A 21,597-nucleotide genomic window follows, 5' to 3' on the forward strand; every position below is an offset into this window, starting at 1 on the left:
ATGAACTCAGTCTGTCACCTCAGGGGAGAATGACAACTGTCTTCAAGTTGGCAGATAAAGTGTCTGCTTTCAAAGCCAAACTGGAACTGTGGGGACAGTGAGTGGACAGGGGCATATTTGACTTGCTTCCAACATTAGCTGGGACTTTGGGAGAGACTGAGGCTGCACCGTCTTTCTCACAGCTGGTGCACGATCACCTAACTTCACTGTCGGCAGAATTTGAGCGTTACTTCCCAACTGCAAATGACCTAAGATGTGGAAAGGAATGGGTCCGTCACCCATTTGTGAATGTCCCTGGTGAATCATCCATGTCAGTGCGGGAAGATCATCAACTCCAAGCTTGCAAATGACTGTGGAATAGACTGGACATAAGGAATCCCCTTCGAGTATCGCTGTCTCCCATCACCCCTCGATAGGACCATCTTGTTGCAGGGAAACAAGCCCAGGGCTCCCACTGATTCAGCGATATTGGTGTGTTGGAATGATTTTTCATGCTCATACAAGGAAAATATGCGCTGTATGTTTAATATCCAAACGTTACTTAAAATGTTATGATGCTATTGACTTATAAGTGACTTATGATTGACATCACTATATTCATGGGAGGAAAATATGTGGTGTTTAATATTAAATTCATTAGATAAACCTTATAGAAATGAAATTTGAGTGTATTATTAGCCACTTATAAGTGACTTATAGTTTCACCTATATTCCAGTCATGATTAACACCCCCCCCCCACCCCTCGGTCAGCTGGTCCGCAAGAATATTGTCAATATTAAACCGGTCCGTGGTGTAAAAAAGGTTGGCGACCCCTGGCATACAGTGCTCAAGCCAACTGGGTGCAAGTATGCAAGAGTGAGTTAGTGAAAGTGCAGGAGATGTTGAAGGTGAGAATATCCTGATTAAATGATAGAGTCACAAAGCACAGAAACACACCCTTCAGCCCATCTAGTCTGTGCTAAACTATTATTCTGCCTAGCCAACTGACCTGCACCTGGTGAAACAAACAATACATTCTAAGTACAGCGGCTTCTAAAAGTATACATCCCCCAACACTTTGTTCACAAATGAGTATATAACTGGGAATTTTGATCAATTTAACTGAGAACTTTTACTTGAGAATCACAGGCTCCTTTTCTCCCCCCACAGTAAAGCCTCCCCACCAAAAAAAATCAGGGAAAGTTGTAAAGCATGAAAAACAAAATAATTCAAAAACTGATATGTCAGCAGTTCAAAAGTACTCAAAAGTACTCACACCCACCCACTGCTCTCCCCCACCCCCCCCGACCCCACTCAGTACTTAGTTGTGCCCCCTCTCGCAGCTATTACAGCCGGTAATCTTTTTGGACAAGTCTCTTTCAGTTTTGCACAACATTATGGAGGAACATTTGGTTATTCCACCCTGTAAAATTACTCAAGCTGTATCAGGTTAGTTGGGGAGCGGTACTGGACAGCAATCTTGAGGCCAGAGATGTTTGATCAGGTTAAGGTGAGGACTCTGACTGGGCCATTCAAGGACATCAATTTTCTTCATTTGAAGCCACTCCATGATAGCTCTGGCAGTGTGCTTTGGGTTAATTTCCTGCTGAAAGAAACTTCCTTCCCAGTTTCTGGCAGAGGCTAGCAGGTTTCTAATCTAGGATCTCTCTGTATTTAGCAGCATTCATCTTCCCATCAATCCTGACCAGATTTCCAGTCCCTACTGCTGAAAAACATCCCTATAGCATCATGCTACCTCCACTGTATTTTACAGTATGAATGGTATTACCTGGTCGCTATGAAGTATTAGATTTACATTGCACATACTGCTTAGTGTCGAGGCCAATAAAATTCCACTGTAGTCTCTTCCCACCACAAGAGAGGGAGTATTTATTCTTATGAACTCAAAATCATGTGGTCCTCCAATTTTCTACATCAACAAATTGGGTGAGTTGGTAAGGTAATATACAGTACTGCATCTGAGGAAAGTTAGTGTAGTAATTACAAAGAGGATACATACTTTTTCAGCCTTAATTTATAGTAAATTGTTGACAGGTTTTGGAATGTTTCTTTTGATTTGACGTGATGCACAATGTTTTGTAGATTAGCTCAAAAATCTTACTTCAGTGTATTTTAAATTTAGAAAATGAGACAGCAAAATGTGAAAATACCTATGGGAGCTGAATACTTTTTCAAGGCATTGTATTGATGTTCCCAAGTTCAGCTTACAACTGTTATGTTTGCCCTGCTGGCAATCCTTTCTTTGACGGATATAACTATTCACTGAGTATCGAGGGACTCAGGGATGTGTCTCATAGATCAAACGACCCCACAGTTTGATCCTGAAATTTGGTGCTGTCCATATGAAATCTACACTTCATTTTTGAGTTATCCCTGAGCACTCCAGTTTCTTCCCACTCCCAAAGTTAGTAGTTTAACTGGCCGCTGTGAACTATCCCTAGCTTGTGGGTGAGTGGTACATTCAAAAGGCATAAGGGGAGAATCAAGTAAAGTGGGATTCATGTTAGTGGTTCTCTGAAGGCCAGCATGGATTCAATAGGGTGAATAGCCTGTTTCTCTGCTATTTCAAAGATCCCACCACAAGCATCTTAATTAACTGGTGTTCAGCAGTGATGAAACACTAAATGTAATCCTAACAATGACAAAGCACAAAGTGCAAAACAAAGGCTTTCCGCTGAAAGCAGACAGGCACAAGGCACATCCGCAGAGCTGCTGGCACAGGACTGCACTGCCAGATCCAGTTCAAACCGAACCAAGTTTGCTGATAACACAGTGGTTGGCCTCATCAACGATGGTAGAATGGGGTGAGGTCAGCAACTTGAATCTTAACATGGACGGGTGATCAAAGAGGTGATTATGGACAACAGGAAGATGCAGGCTGACCAAGGGCCTGGGATGCACATAATGGAAGAGTTCACCTAGTCCCTCAACACCACACCTTTGGTCAAGAAAGAACAGCAGTATCTCCAGCTCCTGAGGAGATTGAGGTGAGTGAGGCTTCTCCCCCACCCCCCCCCAACCATTCTAACCCGTTTTATTACAAGGGCATCACTGGGAGTGTCCTGGCCAGTTGCATCATTGTCTGGTACTGGAATTGCAAATCATCTGATTGCAAATCCCTACAAAGGATTCCAAGGACTGCTGAGGGGATTATTGAGGTCTCTCTTCCACCCATCAGAGATACTGATTAGGAGCACTGAGTACCTCAGCATTGTCAATGATCACTCTCATCCATCCAACAATCTCTGACCCCCTACCATCAGGCAGGAGGTACCATAGCATTAGGACAAGAACTGTTGGGATGGGAAACAGCTTCTCCCCCCAGGCTGTGAGGCTACCGAACTCCCTGCCACCATCCAGGTCTCATTACGTATGAGGCATCTGTAATGTTACAGTGTTTTCTTTTTAACACGTAAATGCACCTGACTATTTGTGAAAAATTACTTCATATGTTATGTGTGTGTGGTAAATATATAGTGTTGTGCACCTTGGTCTGGAGGAACATTGTTTTGTTTGGCGGTATACATGTGTACAGATGAACGGCAATAAACTGAACTTGAACAGATGAGTGAATCAGACACAGCAACTCTCATCCAATCTCACTGCACGTGCAATCTCCGACAGTACTTTGATAATCATATTCTATTCCTTTGCTTGTTGGAATACAAATTGTTACCTCATGATATTTCTTCAAGGATGCCACCATACAGATCTTTAAGCCACTGATGATTTCCTCCTCAGGCATCTGAAACATCACCCTTGAAAACCACTTGGTCATTGACCTTGGAGCAGGAACAGGTCAGATACATCAATTCATTATCCACGTTCAAATTGCATCACACATTAGTTGTTTGTCAGTCATTATTTTCAGTATGTATAGATCTTCTCATAAATTATTGTATTTATAAGACCATAAGACAGGAACAAATTAGGCCATCCAGCCCATTTACTTGCTCTATCATAGTGGATCCTGATTCCTCTCATCCCCATTCCTTCATTATTTTCCTGTAAATGCCCACAACAAACTGAATCTCAAGGTAAAATATGGTGACATTAATAATAAATGAATTTGAGTTACAACCAGTTACAGTGCACATTAGGCACAGGCTAGCTAGTCCCTGAGCAGCCAGATGCCTGGACAAATGGTCAGCCTACGACTATAGAATGAGTTCAAATCCCACAATAGCAGGGGTATTAAAATTTGAATAATGAGTTTGCAAAGACAGACCAGCATCAGTATAGTGATCAATGTATCTGTTGGATTATCACCAAACTCATCCACCCTGGACATTCTCTCTTCTCCCCTCTCCCATTGGACAGAAGATATAAAAGCCTGAAAGCACATATTAGCTGGCTCAAGGACAGCTTCTATCTCACTGTTATAAGATTATTAGATGGTCCTTTTGTATGATAAAATGGGCCTGTGACTTCACAACCTATCTTGTTATGGCCTTGCAGCTTAATGTCTACCTGCTCTGCACTTTCTGAAGCTGTTGCACTAGGCCCGCACATTGTTGGTGTGACAATAAATTAATTTTTTTGCAAATTTCCAGCATCTCCTTCTAGCAATTCACAATAATTATATTGCTTCCCATCTAAAATGTCCTCCAGAAACAGATCCAAGCTTTGTCACAGGAACAGATGACCAGGTGCACAGGAAGAAACAATCCAAAGATGTGCTGAAGGCCTCCCTGTAGAAACAATATTTTTTAGCTAATAACAGCCCAGTGTGGGGGACAGCATTGAGAACCACATCCATGTATCAGTGGCACACAGAAGCCTGCATATGATGCAGAAAGACCAAACTACTGAGCCAACTATTCTTCTGCCTGAGGTCCACAAGAATTATCCCCAGAATGAATGGATCAATGTATGAGGAGCATTTGATGGCTCTGGGCCTGTACTTGCTGGAGTTTAGAAGAATGAGGGGGATCTCATTGAAGCCTACTGAAAGGCCTAGATAGCGTGGACGTGGAGAGGATGGTTCCTATAGTGGGGGGAGTCTAGGGCCAGAGGGCACAGTCTCAGAAAAGGACCTTTGATTTAGCCTATGACAGTGGTGTGATCAGGAAACATGAATATGGCATTGGAGCGGTGCTTAGCCATACAGGTGTAAGTGTAAAGCGCGTAGAGAAGTGGGGTAAGCACACAGCCTACCGGTGCACGTGCTAATGGAGTTCAGGGAGGAGATGCTGTTGCCAATTCGAACTGACCAGGGTCTGCAAGTGAGGAAAGAGAGGATTCAATTGCACAAGGAGGTATTGAGGCCAAGGTCTTGGAGCTTGTTGATTAGTTTTGATGGAATGATGGTACTGAATGCTGAGCTGTAGCCAATAAAGAGCATCCTGATGTATGCATCTTTGCTGTACGGACATTCCAGGGTTGAGTGAAGAGCCAGTGAGATGGCATCTGCTGTGGACTTGTCCTGGTAGGCAAATTGGAGCAGATCCAAGTTGCTTCTCAGGCAAGGGGTGACCTCTTTAACCTCCTAAAACACTTAGTCTGGGCATCAAAGGTTACGGAGAGTAGACAGGAGAATGGGTTTGAGGGGGAAATGGATCAGCCATGATGGAATGGCAAATCAGACTCGATGGGCTGAATGGTCTAATTCTGCTCTTGTATCATCTCACTGATCATTTAATCTCTTCTGACATTTACTCAAGGTCACTTCGTGTTCGTTTACATCTCGGTGTCTTCAAAGCTCTTTATTTTCAGTATCTTAATTCTAATGAAAGGCCCTGACATTCAGAACACCAGGTGCCCTTTCTAGCATTTAGTCTCTACATATGTAAGCATTTTTCTATCACCAAATTCCGGGCATTTTGTTTTTATTTTACAATCTATTACTACAGTTCAGTAAGAGCAAGGCATTCAGATTAGGAATGCTGACTACCTGAAGATTGTCTAACAACATTTTGTCTACTTGCCAAGAATACCTTGGTGAGACCACACCTGGAATAGTGTACAAAAGTCTTGTCTCCCTGTCTAAGGATTTACTAGAGCTCTAGAAAGTGCAGGAGAACATCACCACATTGATTGGGACTGGGCAGAGCTCAAGGGGCACATTTACTGACAGGAGTGATTAAAACAAAGAACAGTTCAGGCCCTTCACCTCACAATGTTGTACCGATCTTTTAATCTATTCCAATATTAATCTAACCCTTCCCTCCCACATAGCCCTCCATTTTTCTTTAATCCATGTGCCTGTCTAAGAGTTTTTAAATATCCCAAATTATCCACCTCAACCAGCATCTCTGACAGTTTATTCCATGTACCCACCACTCTGTAAACAAAACTTGCCTCTGACATTCATCCTATACTTTCCCCCAATCACCATAAAACTATGTCCCCTCCTTTTAGCCATTTCTACTCTGAGAAAGTCACTGGCTATCCACTAGATCAATGCCTCTTATCTTGTACATCTCTATCAAGGGTGGAAAGTTGCATAAATTCTGGGCTATAAACTCCAGAGCTTCAAAAATTAGAATCAGAATCAGGTTTAATATCACAGGTATATGTTGTGAAATTTGTTAACAGTGGCAGCAACATGATTCAATACATGATAATATAGAAATGAAAGTAAATCAATTACATGTTATTAACTAGTTAAATTAAAAATAGTGCAAAAACAGAAGTCATACAAGTGAGATAGTGTTCTTGTGTTCAATGTCCATTTAAGAATTGTATGGCAGAGGGGAAGAAACTGTTCCTGAATCGCTGTGTACCTTCAGGCTTCTGTACTTCCTTCAGTAACAATGAGAAGAGGGCATGTCCTGGGTGATGGAGGTTGACCCTTTTTCCCCTCTCCCCCCACCCCCCCAATTTTTTGGTGGAGTCAACCAACTACCAACTGTCCCTCTTGTACAGTTAACACTTGCCCCTCTCTCCCATCTGGGGATGGGGGACTGTGGCCTAAGCCTTTCATCAGGGCCAGAAAGGAAGGGAGCAGAACCAGAATAAGGTAGTAGAGGGGGAGGAGTGCAATCCGTGAGACCTGGTGAGAAGATCAGAATACTTAATGGATCTTGAGCAGAGATAAAACGTTGGTGGAGGCAGGTGCTTTAGGGATTTTTAAGAGACTTTTAGATGGGCACATACATGAATGTGAGGGGAATGTGTAGGCAGAAGGGATTAGTATAGTTGGCTATTAGACAACTATTTTAACTGGTTTGGCACAACATTGAGGGCCAAAGGGCCTGTTCTATATTCTATGCTGACAGGGGAGACAGAGACACGAGAACACAGAGGAATTCTATACAGCCCTGAGGTGAGCACACAGATACACAGCAAGGTGGGAGTGGGGCAAAACAATGCGACAAGCACATCAGCAGGGATAAAGGAATTAGGGGAGACAAAGGTATTCGGGAAACAACCTCTGTACTGACAACTGAGTGGGAAGAAAATCTACATTCAGCTCTGGGCTCTTCCTTCACTGACTGCAGGGTCAGAGGATCTCAGGATTTAAAGTGGTCTGGCCATAGCCAATTTAGAATGTGCCCACAGGCAGAAAAACTGTTTGAGTAACTGCAGTGAATCAGAATCTGGTATACGTCATGAAATCTCATAGATCTCACAAGAAATAAAACAACAGCCAGTACTTACTTATTTAAGCTGGCAACAAATCCAACAACAGACTGCTTTCCCCGAATGGGGTCATGGTACACATCCACTCCTACCACCATCAGCTGCTTCTAAAATGGGCCAGATGTACATAGAAATAACAGTCATTTAGACATCCAACTTAGACAAAGTAGCCACTGTGACTAACATCAGAGAACAGAGGCCTATCACTTGATCGACAACGGGCTAAGTACATGCAAAGTATTCAAGCTTCCCACCCTCCATCCTGAAGGCTCAATCTCATGGGTCTAAAACACATACCAGAGATTGAACAGAATCTCAGCTGAGACTCTGGAAACAACATTAAAGTGAATTTAAATTCTAAACTTCTTCGGTGTAGTTACAAGACAGGTGGACACCCCATCATTATTCATTAGCCCTTCAGTGTCTGGTACAATCAACACCACCACCTCCAGTTGTGAGTGTGCTCCAGACTGGCCATGGCATTTCCAACAACAGTGAATACACTACAAACTGTCTTCAATAACTGAACAGCTAGCTCACTGCAAGGTCTTAAGGTTGTGAGAATTCACCCATTCACCTACCACTACTTTAGCCACCTTATGTGCAAACATGACTGTACCTAGCATCACTTTATGGACATACAATGTGTATCAGAATCAGGTTTAACATCACTGACATATATCGCGAAATTTGCCTTCGCAGTAGCAGCACATAATAATGGAAAAACATGAATTACAGTAAATATAAATTTTAAAATATATTCAGTTATTTAAATCTTACATCCATCCCATAACATGAGGGAGTAAGAATCTTTGTGTTATGATTCCATTGCAGTGTACAGATATTTGCATTTAAAAGTCTAATGGCTTGTAGAAAGAAGCTGTCCCGTAGCCTGTTGGTCCTGCCTTTAATGCTGTGGTAGCGTGCGCCAGACGGAAACAGCTGAAACAGTTTATGCATGACGTGACTGGTGTCCCTGATGATCTTCCAGGTCTTCTTTATGCACCTGCTGCAATACACATCCTCAATGGAGGGGAGTTCACATCCACAGATGCACTGGACGGTCTGTACCACTCTTTGCAGTGCCCTGTGATCAAGGTTGGTACAGTTCCCATACCAGGTGGTGATACAGCCAGTCAAGATGCTCTCAATGGTGCCCCTGTTGAAGGTCTTGAGGATTTGGGGGCTCATGCTAAACTTCTTCAGTCACCCGAGGTGGAAGAGATGCTGTTATGCTTTTTTCGTTACACAACCAGTGTGCACAATCCAGGTGAGATCTTCGGTGATGTATATACCGAGGAACTTGAAATTGCTCACCCTCCCAACTGCAGTCCCATTGATGTTGATCAGGGCGAGCCTGTCTCCGTTCTTTTGTTTTTTGGACATTAAGAGGTTGTTATCTTGGCATCACTGTGTCAGGGTGTTAATCTCTCATCTGCAGGCTGTCTCGTCACTGCTAGAAATAAGGCCTATCAATGTTGTGTCATCTGCGAATTTGATCAGCAGATTGGAGCTGTGGGTGTAAAGGGAGTATGGAGGGGACACAGGACATAACCCTGGGGGGCACCTGTGCTGAAGGTCAGAGAGACAGAGGTGAGGGAGCCCATCCTTACCACCTGTCAGCGATCCAATAGCAAATCCAGGATCCAGCTGCACAAGGCGGAGTGCAGGCCAAGGTCTCAGAGTTTCCTGTCAAGTCTAGTGGGAATTACGGTGTTGAATGCTGAACTGCAGTCCAGGAACAGCATTCTAAAGTTTGCATCCCTCTTCTCCAGCTGAGTGAGGACGGTGTGTAGTGCTGTGGCTCTGGCATCATTGATAGACCGGTTCCATCAGTAAGCAAATTGTAGGAGGTCCAGTGTGGGTGGTAGCATGCTGCAGATGTAGTCTTTAACCAGCCTCTCAAAGCGTTTGCTTATAATTGAGGTGAGTGTGACAGGACGCCAATCGTTCAGGCATGCTACCTTGGTTTTCTTAGGTACAGGGACAACGATGGATGATTTGAAACAGGATGGCATTACACTGGAAGTGTGTAGTTAAATTAAATAAGTAAAAAAAGCAGTGAGGTAGTGTTCATGGGTCCAATGCCCATTTAGGAATTGGATGGCAGAGGGGAAGAGGCTGTTCCTGAATCACTGAGTGTGTGCCTTCAGGCTTCTATACCTCTTTCCTGATAGTAACAATAAGAGGGCACGTTCTGGGTGATGGGGGTTCTGAATGATGGATGCCACCTTTTTGCAGCATCACCTTGAAGATGTCTTGGATACTACGGAGGCTAGTGCTCATGATGGATGTACACTATCATAGGTATTTATTAAGCTATTTTTATTATTGTGAACTTTATCTTAATGTTTTCTTTAGTGCTGCATTGGATCCGGAGTAACAATTCATTCTCCGTTACACTTTAAGGCAAATTGATTGTCATTTAACTATATACATGCATGTATGTAACATAAATAATCATAATGTACTGGAAGTGACATTAAACGATTTTGAATTATCTCAAACATTTTCAGATTATAGTGGGGATTTATGTCCTCTGGTTATCAAAGATGTGACCTCTCAGTGACAAACATGGGATAGAAAAGGATGGTAGCCTGAGAGGTGGCAGGAGTGAGGCACAGTAACCCAAAACAGCAATGCAGTAAATTAATTGCTCAAATAAGAAGCAATCAAAATTTCAACTCTTCAGTTCAGCTCTGTCATTGAACAAACTCAAATCTGGATCTCCAAGAGGTTTCCTCTGATTGCTCTAAACTGCTTCATAGCCAATGAGACTCAAGCAAGTTGGGCAAAGCTTCAGAAAGTGGGAAACTCAGCCAGCCCCATCAAGGGCCTCTTCAAATATTCAGGTGGTGGCCCAGGAGCCTGAAAACACACACTCAACATTTTAGGTGCACTTTATTCCCCTTCACCATCAGATTTCTGAACAGTCCGTGAATTTGTGAATACTGAAAGGTTCAAAGGTCAAGTTTAATGACAGAAATGTATACAATATACAGAAATGCTTTTTCTTCGCAAAACATCCATGAAAACAGAAATGCCAAGAATGAACGACAATTAAACGTGAGAACCCCAAAGTCCCCCCCAGCTCCCCCCTCCCACGTGTAAGCGGCAGCAAGCAACGATCCCCCTCCCCCCACCAGCAAAAATAAACACACATCGGTACCATCACCGAGCCCAAGCGTGTGCTAAGCGATAGCAAAGACACAGACCTTGCAGCTACCCAAAAAGCTTCGCATTTCATCTGAATTCGACAACCCACAGGTTCTCTCTCTCTCTCCCCGGCAAAGGAGAGGGATGTCCCCGCGCGCCCCCCCCCACGCCATCTTCACAGCGAACGGGAGACATAACAACCAGCTGGTTTACGATCTTAAAAGTCCGTTTTGTCTCTCTTTTCTCTCTATTTTGCATTACTTTTTACATTTCTTTTTGTAACTTATAGTATTTTTTATTGTAGTTCACTGTAATGCTGCAGGAAAACAAATTTCGCAACTCATGTCAGCAATAATAAACCCGATTCTGATTCAGAAGCTGTAATGTGTGCAAATTAGTAGCCAACTTTTACATGGCCAGCTCACTGTCACCACAAATAGGGGCTGGAGTAGATTGGCAGCCCCATACCAGGTAGATATCTGATGTGCAAACTTAATTGTTTAACCACTGACATGAGTAGTTCGAAGTTTTAATTTGTTCCTGATGTTTGGCATCTAATTGTAGCACTGGGGGGGGAGGGGGTAAAGTGCAGACTCTTTTGCTGTAACCTACACCCACAATGATGAGAGATGCATAGCTAATAAGGATATGGCTCATCTGTCACTCTCCTCTGTCAGAAGGATTTCACTTTGTTCCAGCAAGCACCTCTCTTCATCTGCCACAAAAAGCAGGATTTCCTGGTAACCACCCATTTCAATTCCTATCCCCGTTCCCATTCCAACATGTCAGTCTTACTGTCATGATGAGCCCAAACTCAGGCTGGAAGAGTAACACCTCATATTGCATCTGTGAAGCCTCCAACATAATGGCATGAACATCAATTTCTCAACTCTCCCTCTCTGCATTCTCTACGCTGTCACCCCTTCTCCTCACCTGCCCATCACCTCCTTCTGGTACCATTCTTTCCACAGCCCACTCTTGTCTCTATTAAGATTCCTCCTCCTTCAGCCCTTTATCTCTCACATCGATCTCCCAGCTTCTCACTTCATCCCCCTCCTCCACATCCCCCTCCACCTGGCTTCACCAATTACCAGCCAGCTTGTACTCCTCCCCTCCCAAGTCAGCTTGGCTTCAAGTTGGAGGACCAATATCTGAGAGCCTGCTGGAGGCAGCCTGTGCTGGGGGTGCAGGAATGTCTACTGTACGTGTGTGAGTATGGGGCTTGTTTTGTTATTGCTCTCTTGAGCACCGTGGACAAGCTGCGTTGACACCAGAAAGTGTGACGACACTTGCAGGCTAGGCTGTCCCCAGCACATCCTTAGGTTGTGTAGGTTGTTAACGCAAATGATGCGTTTCACTGTAGGTTTCAATGTACATGTGATAAATAAACGAGTCAGAATCTGGCAGGGTATGTAATGAAACGAGTTCATATGAAGTAGAAAACCTCAAAGGAGAATGAAACCTCTGCTCACAATGGATTTTATCCATGTTGTTAAAAAATAAAGAGTAGAGGCTTTGTAATACAAACTTAATTATTCATTGGAAAAAAAGATGTAGGTAACAGAGCGCGAGTGGATAACTGATGTAAGCCTTACATGAGCCGTACAAGAGAAGAAAAATCATCTAAAAAAGTACAGAATAAAAAAAATCACATGGATTTCAAAATGGAAAGTCTTGTTTCTTAGTTTCATTTTGAGGTGTTAACAGATAATCCTGATGTCATGTATGTAGATTTTGAAATACCCTGGATAAGGCATCTCATAGGAGACTAAGAAAGATGACATGTCCTGCTCCCTCAGACTAACTGAGTATTCCTGTTTCACTCCACAACAAGTGGTGTGTTAATCACTGTGTCGTTGCCAGAGGTGGTCCTACAGCACAGCAACACCGTTACCAGAGTACAACAAGAATCCCTACACTCACCAGAGGTATGTCCACACCCCAGAGCTCTCCACCTAGTTTGGAGTTAATCTGCAGCAGGATCTTGTGACAGATGTTTCGGATTCGTGCCGTCTGAGAGAGCGTTCTCACATTAATCACCTAGCAATAAAAATAGTACATATTTAGTCAATGTATTGTTCTATTATTGTCACTTGTACCGAGATATCACAGTGCTTTTGATTTACATGCTATCCACACAGATCACACCATACACAAATACATCAGGATAGCAAAAATCAATGCAGAATACACTCAGTGGCCGCTTTATTAAGTACAAGAAGCATCTAATAAAGTGGCCACTGAGTTTATGTTCATGGTCTTCTGCTGCCGTCGCCCATCCACTTTAAGGTTTAATGTGTTGTGCCTTCAGAGATGCTCTTTTGCATACCACTGTTGTAATGTGGTTATTTGAGTTACTGTCGCCTTCCAGTCAGTTTGAAGCAGTCTGGCCATTCTCTGACCATTCTCCTTTGACCTCCCTCATCAACAAGGAGTTTTGTCCACTTAGCTGCTGCTCACCGGAGGTATTTTGTTTTTCGCATCATTCTCTACAAATTGCATGAAGATCCCAAGAAGTCAGCTGTTCTGAGATACTCAAATCAACCCATCCAGCACCACAAATCATTCATTCTGTGGTCAAAATCACAATCATGTTTCTTCCCCCATTCTGATGTTCGGTCTGAACAACTGAACTTCTTGACCATGTCTACATGCTTTTATGTATGAGATGCCACCATGTGACTGGGTGATTAGACATTTGCATTAATGACCAGGTGCACCTAATAAAGTGGACACTGAATATATTTGAGTGTAGCAGCTATAGAGAAAGTGCAGTGCAGGTGGACAACCAAAGTGAAACGGTCACACCAGTGCACGAGGTAGACGGGGAGATAAGAAGTTTATCTTTTGACATATGAGGGGTCTGTTCAAGACATCAATAATGTCCTGCAGATGGTGCTAATCTTGAGTAAAAGTAGAAAATACACAGCAATTTATTCAGGATCTGAGACACAAGTGTTAATGTTTCAGGGTACTGATTCCTCATTAAACCTTGAAGAAAGGAGAGATATAACCGTTTTGAGATTTGTGGCAGGAATTCTGGAAGGAAGAACAAAAGGGAGGGTTTATGAACCTAAGAGATTCTGCAGATGTTGAAATCTCAAGTGACGCACACAAAATGCTGCAGGACCTCATCTGGTCAAGAAGGAAATGAACAGTCGACATTTTGGGCCAAGACCCTTCATCAGGACTGAAAAGGAATGGGGAAGAAGCCAGAATAAGGTGGGGGGGAAGGTGATAGGCAAGACCAGGTGAGAGGGAAGGTGGGTGGGGGAAGGGTATAAATTAATCAGCTGGGAGGTGTTAGGAGGAAAAGATAAAAGGAGTGATCTCAAAGTAGAGGACAGTGGACCATGGGTGAAAGGGTTGGAGGAGGTGATAAGCAGGTGAAGAGAAAGAAGGTAAGTGGGGAGCCAAGATTGGGGAGTGGAAGATGAGGGAAGGGGAAGAGGGAAAAATTACAGCAAGTTAGAGAAACAGATGCTCATGCCATCAGGTCGGAGGCTACCCAGATGGAATATGAGGTCTTGTTTGACTGGGTGGAATTCTGCTGGAATTCTAAATAGAGATAGATAGTGCAAGGCAAAGGGGAAAAGAGAAGAAACTTAATGGGTTTGGAGGAAGAGAAAGTGAGTCAAAGTCAAAGTAAATTTATAAAAGTGTGTATACAATATGTCACCATATACCATTTTGAGATTCATTTTCTGCAGGCATTTTACATGAAAAACTATCCAAAAACAGTCTGATAAATGACCAATGTGCGCAAAAAAAAGAGTAATTGTGTAAATAAAAATAAATAACTAATTCTGAGGACACAAGCTGTAGAGTCTATAGGTTGTGGAGTCATTTCAGCTTTGAGGTGGGTGAAGTTATCCACGCTGGGTCAGGAGCCTGATGGTTGTGTGGTAATAACTGTTGGAAGCTAAGAATTGAAAGATTACTGGAAGTAAACAGGACTACAGTGTAAAATTACTGAATTCAGCTCAGAATAGAAGGCTGTCAAGGGTTCAATCAGAAAAGTAAGATACGCCCTTGATCCAGTGTTGTGCTTCATTGGAACAGCGGTGAAGGCAGAGGAAATGGCAGTAACAAAAGGAAGATTGTACATTATAAACTCCAGCCTTTGTACATGTTCCAAGTGACAGAGCCATTTGTTTCATAAAGGAAGCTAGAGGCACAAATACTGGAAACAGAATTACAAAGCACAAAAGGTAAAATTCCCAATTGGCAACAATATGCAGTACAAGAACAGAACACGCAGGCTCCAAATCTAGAGCAATGAAATGCAAAAATCCCCAAAGCTGCTTTAAATTTAGACATTAGCTTTCTGAGGTCCCAGTTGGAGAACTGTGCAAAATTATAACCTCTGTATGACACACAACGTTCTAACTTCTTTTACAGCTGCGTGGACCAACCATTTTTCTTTTTTTATCATTCTGCCTGAAAACTGCAGCTCTTAATTTTTTTGTAATAAGCTTACTATAATGAAAATAGAAAAACCACACTTTTGATTTATTCATTAATTGAAGGGTGTAATGAAATAATACAACAAGGAAAAACTTAAATGTTTCCTAGCTGCGTCCAATTCAAGCTGTGCGGCAGCAAAGGCTACGTGCATGGGAGCATTTTGGTGATCATACAGCTTCACACCCATGCAGCTTAGAGGGAACAGCGATGACAAACAACATTGAACTATAGAATGCAGCAGAGAAATCAGTAATCGAAACAGGCCCTTTGGCTCCCAATGATTATAGGCAAATGAAGGACAGGAGTATATACAGGTAAGCACAATTGACCAAAGCAGCATTAGAGGAACATGTACAAAATACTGGAGAACTCAGCAGGCCAGACATCATCTATGAAAATTAGTAAACAGTCAAAAGCCAAGGCTCTTCACCAGGTCGGGAAAGGAATGGGTGCGGGGGGAGAAAGGAAAGATCAAGCTAGAAGGTGATAGGTAAAGCCAGGTAGATGGATTGGGGGGGGGGGGGAGGGTGGTGGGCAGAGGTAAGAATCTAGGAGGTGGGATGGGGAAAAGGAAAAAGGCTGGAGAAGAAGGAATCTGACCGGACACAAACATGAGAAAATCTGCTGATGCTGGAAATGCAAAGCAACATACACAAAACACTGGAGGAACTTGGCAGGTCAGGCAGTATCTATGGAAAGGAACTAACAGTCAGCATTTTGGGTCGAGACCCTTCATGAAGGGAGAAAGGGAAGGAGGAGGGGCACAAGGGGGGTGGGGTAGGTGATAGGCAGGTGAGGAGAAGAGATAAGGAGCCAGAGTAGGGAAATAGAAGGGGAAGGGAAGGGGGAAGAATTACAGGAAGCTGGAGAAATGTATATTCATGGTTGGAGGCTATCCAGGTGGAAAACAAAGTGTTGCTCCTCCAACCCGCGAGTCTCCTCATCGTAGCAGTAGAGGCGGCCATGGACAAACATGTCAGAATGGGAATGGGTACAGACCACGTGCAAACATGTCAGGATGGGGATTGGAGTTAAAGTGGTTGGCCACCAGGAAATCCTGCTTTTCGCGCACGAAGCAAAGGTGCTCAACAAAGCAGTCCCCCAATCCACACTGGATTTCACCGACGTAGAGGAGATTGCAGCAGGAGCACCGGATAGAGTAGATGACCCTGCAGATGGAGTGAAGGTGCGCGACAAAGTGGTCCCCCAATCTACTTGCAGATGGAAGAAAGTAATCTACTGCCATGATGGTGCCACTTCGATATCACGTATGCACTGGTTTTACTTCCCATTAAACGGGCTATGGAATCACAGCAGCTAAAAAGGGTTATGGCAGAGAGTAACTGAGACCAAACTGAATACCCCAAGTGACTGAATAGTTTCCTCTTTCTCCTTTGAACAACAATGGCTCAACACTGATCCCAGAGCACTGTCTTTCAATGGGAAGGGTAGCACCGTCATCATGTGTCATGTTGTATGATGTTGGTGATCACGGTCTTTCCATGACCATGACTGTTTTTGGCAAAGTTTTCTACAGAAGTGGTTTGCCATTGCCTCCTTCTGGGCAGTGTCTTTACAAGACGGGTGACCCCAGCCATTATCTCAGAGATTGTCTGCCTCATGTCAGTGGTTGCATAACCAGGACTTGAGATATGTACCAGCTGCTCATACGAGCATCCACTGCCCGCCTGCTCCCATGGCTTCATGCAACCCTGATCGGGGTGGGGGCGGGGGGGGGGTGCTTAGCAGGTGCTACACTTTCCGAGGCTAGTGGAGGAAGGAGCAAGTTACACTTCCTTCGGTGGAGATGCATCTTTAGATTAGATTAGTTTCAACTTTATTGTCATTGTGTCGAGTACAGATACAAAGCCGATGAAATGCAGTTAGCACCTGACCAGAAATGCAAAAAAGTGTTATTTACAAAATAACTGTGAATAAAAAGTAAGTGCTACAGCACACAAATATAAAAGTACTGAGACAGTACAATATGGGTGCAATACTGCTTAGCGCTGTGATGTGAGGTTCTGCAGGGCCACAGCCTCGGGGAAGAAGCTCTTCCTGTGCCTGCTGGTGCAGGACCGGAGGCTCCTGTAGTGCCTACCGGATGGGAGGAGAGTAAAAAGTCCATGGTTAGGGTGAGATGCATCTTTGATAATGCTTTTCACCCTGCCCAGGCAGTATTTATGGTAGATGTTCTCAATGATGGGCAATTGGGTGCCGATAATCTGCTGGGCAGTTTTCACCACACACTGGAGTGCTCTGCGGTCTGATATGGGACAATTGCCATACCACACTGAGATGCAGTTGGTGAGTATGATCTCAATGGTACAGCGGTAAAAGTCCATCAGTATCCTGGGACAGAGGTGAGCTTTCTTGATGCTCCGCAGGAAATAAAGACACTGTTGCACTAATGGGAGTTAGCTACAGGCCCCCAAACAGTAGCCTGGATACAGGGTGCAAGTTGAATCAAGAGTTAAAATTGGCATGTTGCAAAGGTAATACTACGGTTGTTATGGGGGATCTTAACATGCAGGTAGACTGGGAAAATCAGGTTGGTACTGGACCCCAAGAAAGGGAGTTTGTGGAGTGCCTCAGAGATGGATTCTTAGAGCAGCTCGTACTGGAACCTACCAGGGAGAAGGAAATTCTGGATTTAGTGTTGTGTAATGAACCGGATTTGATAAGGGAACTCGAGGTAAAGGAGCCATTAGGAGGTAGTGACCATAATATGATAAGTTTTAAACTATAATTTGAGAAGGAGAAGGGAAAATCGGAAGTGTCAGTATTGCAGTTGAACAAAGGGGACTAAGGGGCCATAATGGAGGAGCTGGCCAAAGTTGACTGGAAAGATACCCTAGCAGGGATGACAGTGGAACAACAATGGCAGGTATTTCTGGGAATAATACAGAAGGTGCAGGATCAGTTCATTCCAAAGAGGAAGAAAGATTCTAAGGGGAGTAAGGGGCGACCGTGGATGACAAAGGAAGTCAAGGATAGTATAAAAATAAAAGAGAAGTAGTATAACATAGCAAAGATGAGCAGGAAGCCAGAGGATCAGGAAACTTTTAAAGAGCAACAGAGGATAACTAAAAAGGCAATACGGGGAGAAAAGATGAGATACGAAGGCAAGCTAGCCAAGAATATAAAGGAGGATAGTAAAAGCTTCTTTAGGTACGTGAAGAGGAAAAAATTAGTTAAGACCAAAGTTGGGTCCTCAAAGACAGAAATGGGTGAAATTATTATGGGGAACAAGGAAATGGCAGACAAGTTGAACAGGTACTTTGGATCTGTCTTCACTAGGGAAGACACAAACAATCTCCCAGATGTAATAGTGGCCGGAGGACCTGGGGTAACGGAGGAACTGAAGGAGCTTCACATTAGGCAGAAAATGGTGTTGGATAGACTGATGGGACTGAAGGTTGATAAATCCCCAGGGCCTGATGGGCTGCACCCCAGGGTTCTGAAGGAGGTGGTTCTAGAAATCATGGACACATTGGTAATTATTTTCCAATGTTCTATAGATTCAGGATCAGTTCCTGAGGACTGGAGGGTAGCTAATGTTATCCCACTTTTTAAGAAAGGAGGGAGAGAGAAAAAACAGGGAATTATAGACCAGTTAGCCTGACATCAGTGGTGGGGAAGATGCTGGAGTCAAATATAAAGGATGAAATAGTGGCACACTTGGATAGCAGTAACAGGATCGGTCCGAGTCAGCATGGATTTACAAAGGGGAAATCATGCTTGACTAATCTTCTGGAATTTTTTTGAGGATATAACTATGAAAATGGATAAGGGAGAGCCAGTGGATGTCGTGTACCTGGACTTTCAGAAAGCCTTTGATAAGGTCCCACATAGGAGATTAGTGGGTAAAATTAGAGCACATGGCATTGTGGGTAGGGTACTGACATGGATAGAAAATCGGTTGGCAGACAGGAAACAAAGAATAGGGATTAACGGGTCCCTTTCAGAATGGCAGGCAGTGACTAGTGGGGTACCACAAGGCTCGGTGCTGGGACCGCAGCTATTTACAATACACATTAATGATTTAGATGAAGGGATTAAAAGTAACATTAGCAAATTTGCAGGTGACACAAAGCTGGGTGGCTGTGTGAAATGTGCGGAGGATGTTGAGGTAATGCAGGATGACTTGGACAGGTTGAGTGAGTGGGCAGATGCAGTTTAATGTGGATAAGTGTGAGGTTATCCACTGGTGGCAAGAACAGGACAGCAGATTACTACTTGAATGGTGTCAAGTTAGGAAAAGGGGAAGAACAACAAGATCTAGGTGTCCTTGTTCATCAGTCACTGAAAGTAAGCATGGAGGTACAGCAGGCAGTGAAGAAAGCTAATGGCATGTTGGCCTTCATAACAAGGGGAATTGAGTATAAGAGCAAGGAGGTCCTTCTGCAGTTGTACAGGGCCTTAGTGAGACCCCACCAGGAGTATTGTGTACAGTTTCGGTCTCCAAATTTGAGGAAGGATATTCTTGCTACTGAGGGAATACAGCGGAAGTTCACAAGGTTAATTCCCGGGATGGCAGGACTGTCATATGTTGAAAGATTGGAGCAACTGGGCTTGTATACACTGGAATTTAGAAGGATGAGAGAGGAGCTAATTAAAACATGTAAGATTATTAAGGGATTGGACATGCTAGAGGCAGGAAACATGTTCCTGCTGATGGGTGAGTCCAGAACCAGAGGCCACAATTTGAGAATAAGGGGTAGGCCATTTAGAACGGAGTTGAGGAAAAACTTTTTCATCCAGAGAGTTGTGGATCTGTGGAATGCTCTGCCTCAGAAGGCAGTGGAGGCCAATTCTCTGGATGCTTTCAAGAAAGAGTTAGATAGAGCTCTTAATGATAGCGGAGTCAAGGGATATGGGGAGAAGGCAGGAACTGGGTACTGATTGTGGATGATCAGCCATGATCACAGTGAATGGTGGTGCTGGCTCAAAGGGCTGAATGGCCTACTCCTGCATCTATTGTCTATTTGACCAGGATGGAGATGTTCAGGGACCAGGTGAGATCCTTGGAAATGTGGACACCAAGGAATTTGAAGCTTGATACACACTCCACTACAGCTCCGTTGATGTAGGTGGGGACGTGAGTGTGGCTCCTAGAACGCCTGAAGTCCACAATGATCTCCTTGGTCTTCTGGGTGTTAAGGGCCAGGTTGCTGTCGGCACACTACGTGGCCAGGTGCTGGACCTCGTCCCTGTAGGCCGTCTCATCATCGCCTCACTACCCGAGGAAAGGGTAGAGAGACAGCTTTGCAATTTTTAAGTGCCTTTCATGTCCAATACAATTTACTAAATGGAGCATCTTTAATATATTCTCACTGCTACAATGCTAATAGAATGCCGATGACAGCAACAAGAATACACCTCTGGGATTAGAATAAAGATCTCCCTCCCATTCACAAGTTGAACTCTTACCTGCGAGGACACTGGCGATTGTACACAACACAATTTCTTAATGGCGTGGTAAAGGTCGTCACGGTTACCAGTCACTATACACACCACAATCTGAATTGAACTCTGAGAAAATGAAATGTACAATATATTAAAGGGTCAGCAGACATGGAACTGGATCAAGGTAACACTTCACCTCTGAAGTTTGACACTTGATAAAGGAGGACAGGTGACAGCTGGAGCTGAAGATGTAGGGAAGAGAAGGGATAAGAGCAATTTCCTTGAATTTAGTACTGATTAGCGTCCCTCAATGTACCAGTTTTAAACCTCCATTCCCTTCCCTAAACCCAGTGACGGGGTGGGGGGGGGGGGGGGGAGAAATAATCTTCCACTTTCCAATTCTTAGAATCACACCAAGCAATGAACTTAGTCATACAGCAATTTGTACAGTGAACTTGGCAATATTTCTCATTCAGCTACAGGACAAAGCATAGGTGAACCATTTTCAGTGGTGGAAGTGATTACCACAGTAGGATTCTGTTGTGAAGGGTTGTTATCCTCATCCAACAGGACAGATAGAATCCCAGTCTCTGAGGCTGTCCTTTTTGTCAAGTGGATTAAAGGGGAGAACCAGTAGTTAAGAATACATAGAAGCATTCGGCCCAGTTACAGCAATATTGCAGAATTTTGGATATAGAACAGAGAGCAGTACAACATAATACAGGTTCTTCAGCCATGATGTTGTGCTGCCCTTTTAACCTACTCTAAGATCAATCTAACCCTTCACTCCCACGTAGCTCGCCATTTTTCTATCCTCCATGTTCCTGTCTTAAGTGTCCCTAATGTATCTGCCACTACCACCATTCCTGGCAGCATGTTCCACGCACCCACCACAGCGTCAAAATCTCATCTCTGACATGCCCCCAACACTTTCCTGGAATCACCTTAAAATTATGCCAGATTTATCATTTCTGCCCTGG

The 21,597-nt window shown here is 43.7% G+C and overlaps 1 protein-coding gene across 2 annotated transcripts in view; it reads right to left on the reverse strand.

Moving 5' to 3' along the window:
* piwil2 (piwi-like RNA-mediated gene silencing 2) overlaps positions 1 to 21,597 on the reverse strand; it is a 121,621-nt gene that overhangs the window by 12,110 nt on the left and 87,914 nt on the right. For both annotated transcript variants that reach the window (XM_063057220.1, XM_063057219.1), the window contains 4 exons: positions 20,642 to 20,743; positions 12,665 to 12,781; positions 7,604 to 7,692; positions 3,678 to 3,783 (listed from right to left, as the gene is read on the reverse strand). In XM_063057220.1, coding sequence (XP_062913290.1) covers positions 3,678 to 3,783; positions 7,604 to 7,692; positions 12,665 to 12,781; positions 20,642 to 20,743 — 414 coding nt within the window. The remainder of the gene's footprint in view (positions 1 to 3,677; positions 3,784 to 7,603; positions 7,693 to 12,664; positions 12,782 to 20,641; positions 20,744 to 21,597) is intronic.

This window comes from Mobula hypostoma, chromosome 8 (genome assembly GCF_963921235.1).
Source record: "Mobula hypostoma chromosome 8, sMobHyp1.1, whole genome shotgun sequence".
In the NCBI taxonomy this organism is placed as follows: Eukaryota; Metazoa; Chordata; class Chondrichthyes; order Myliobatiformes; family Myliobatidae; genus Mobula; species Mobula hypostoma.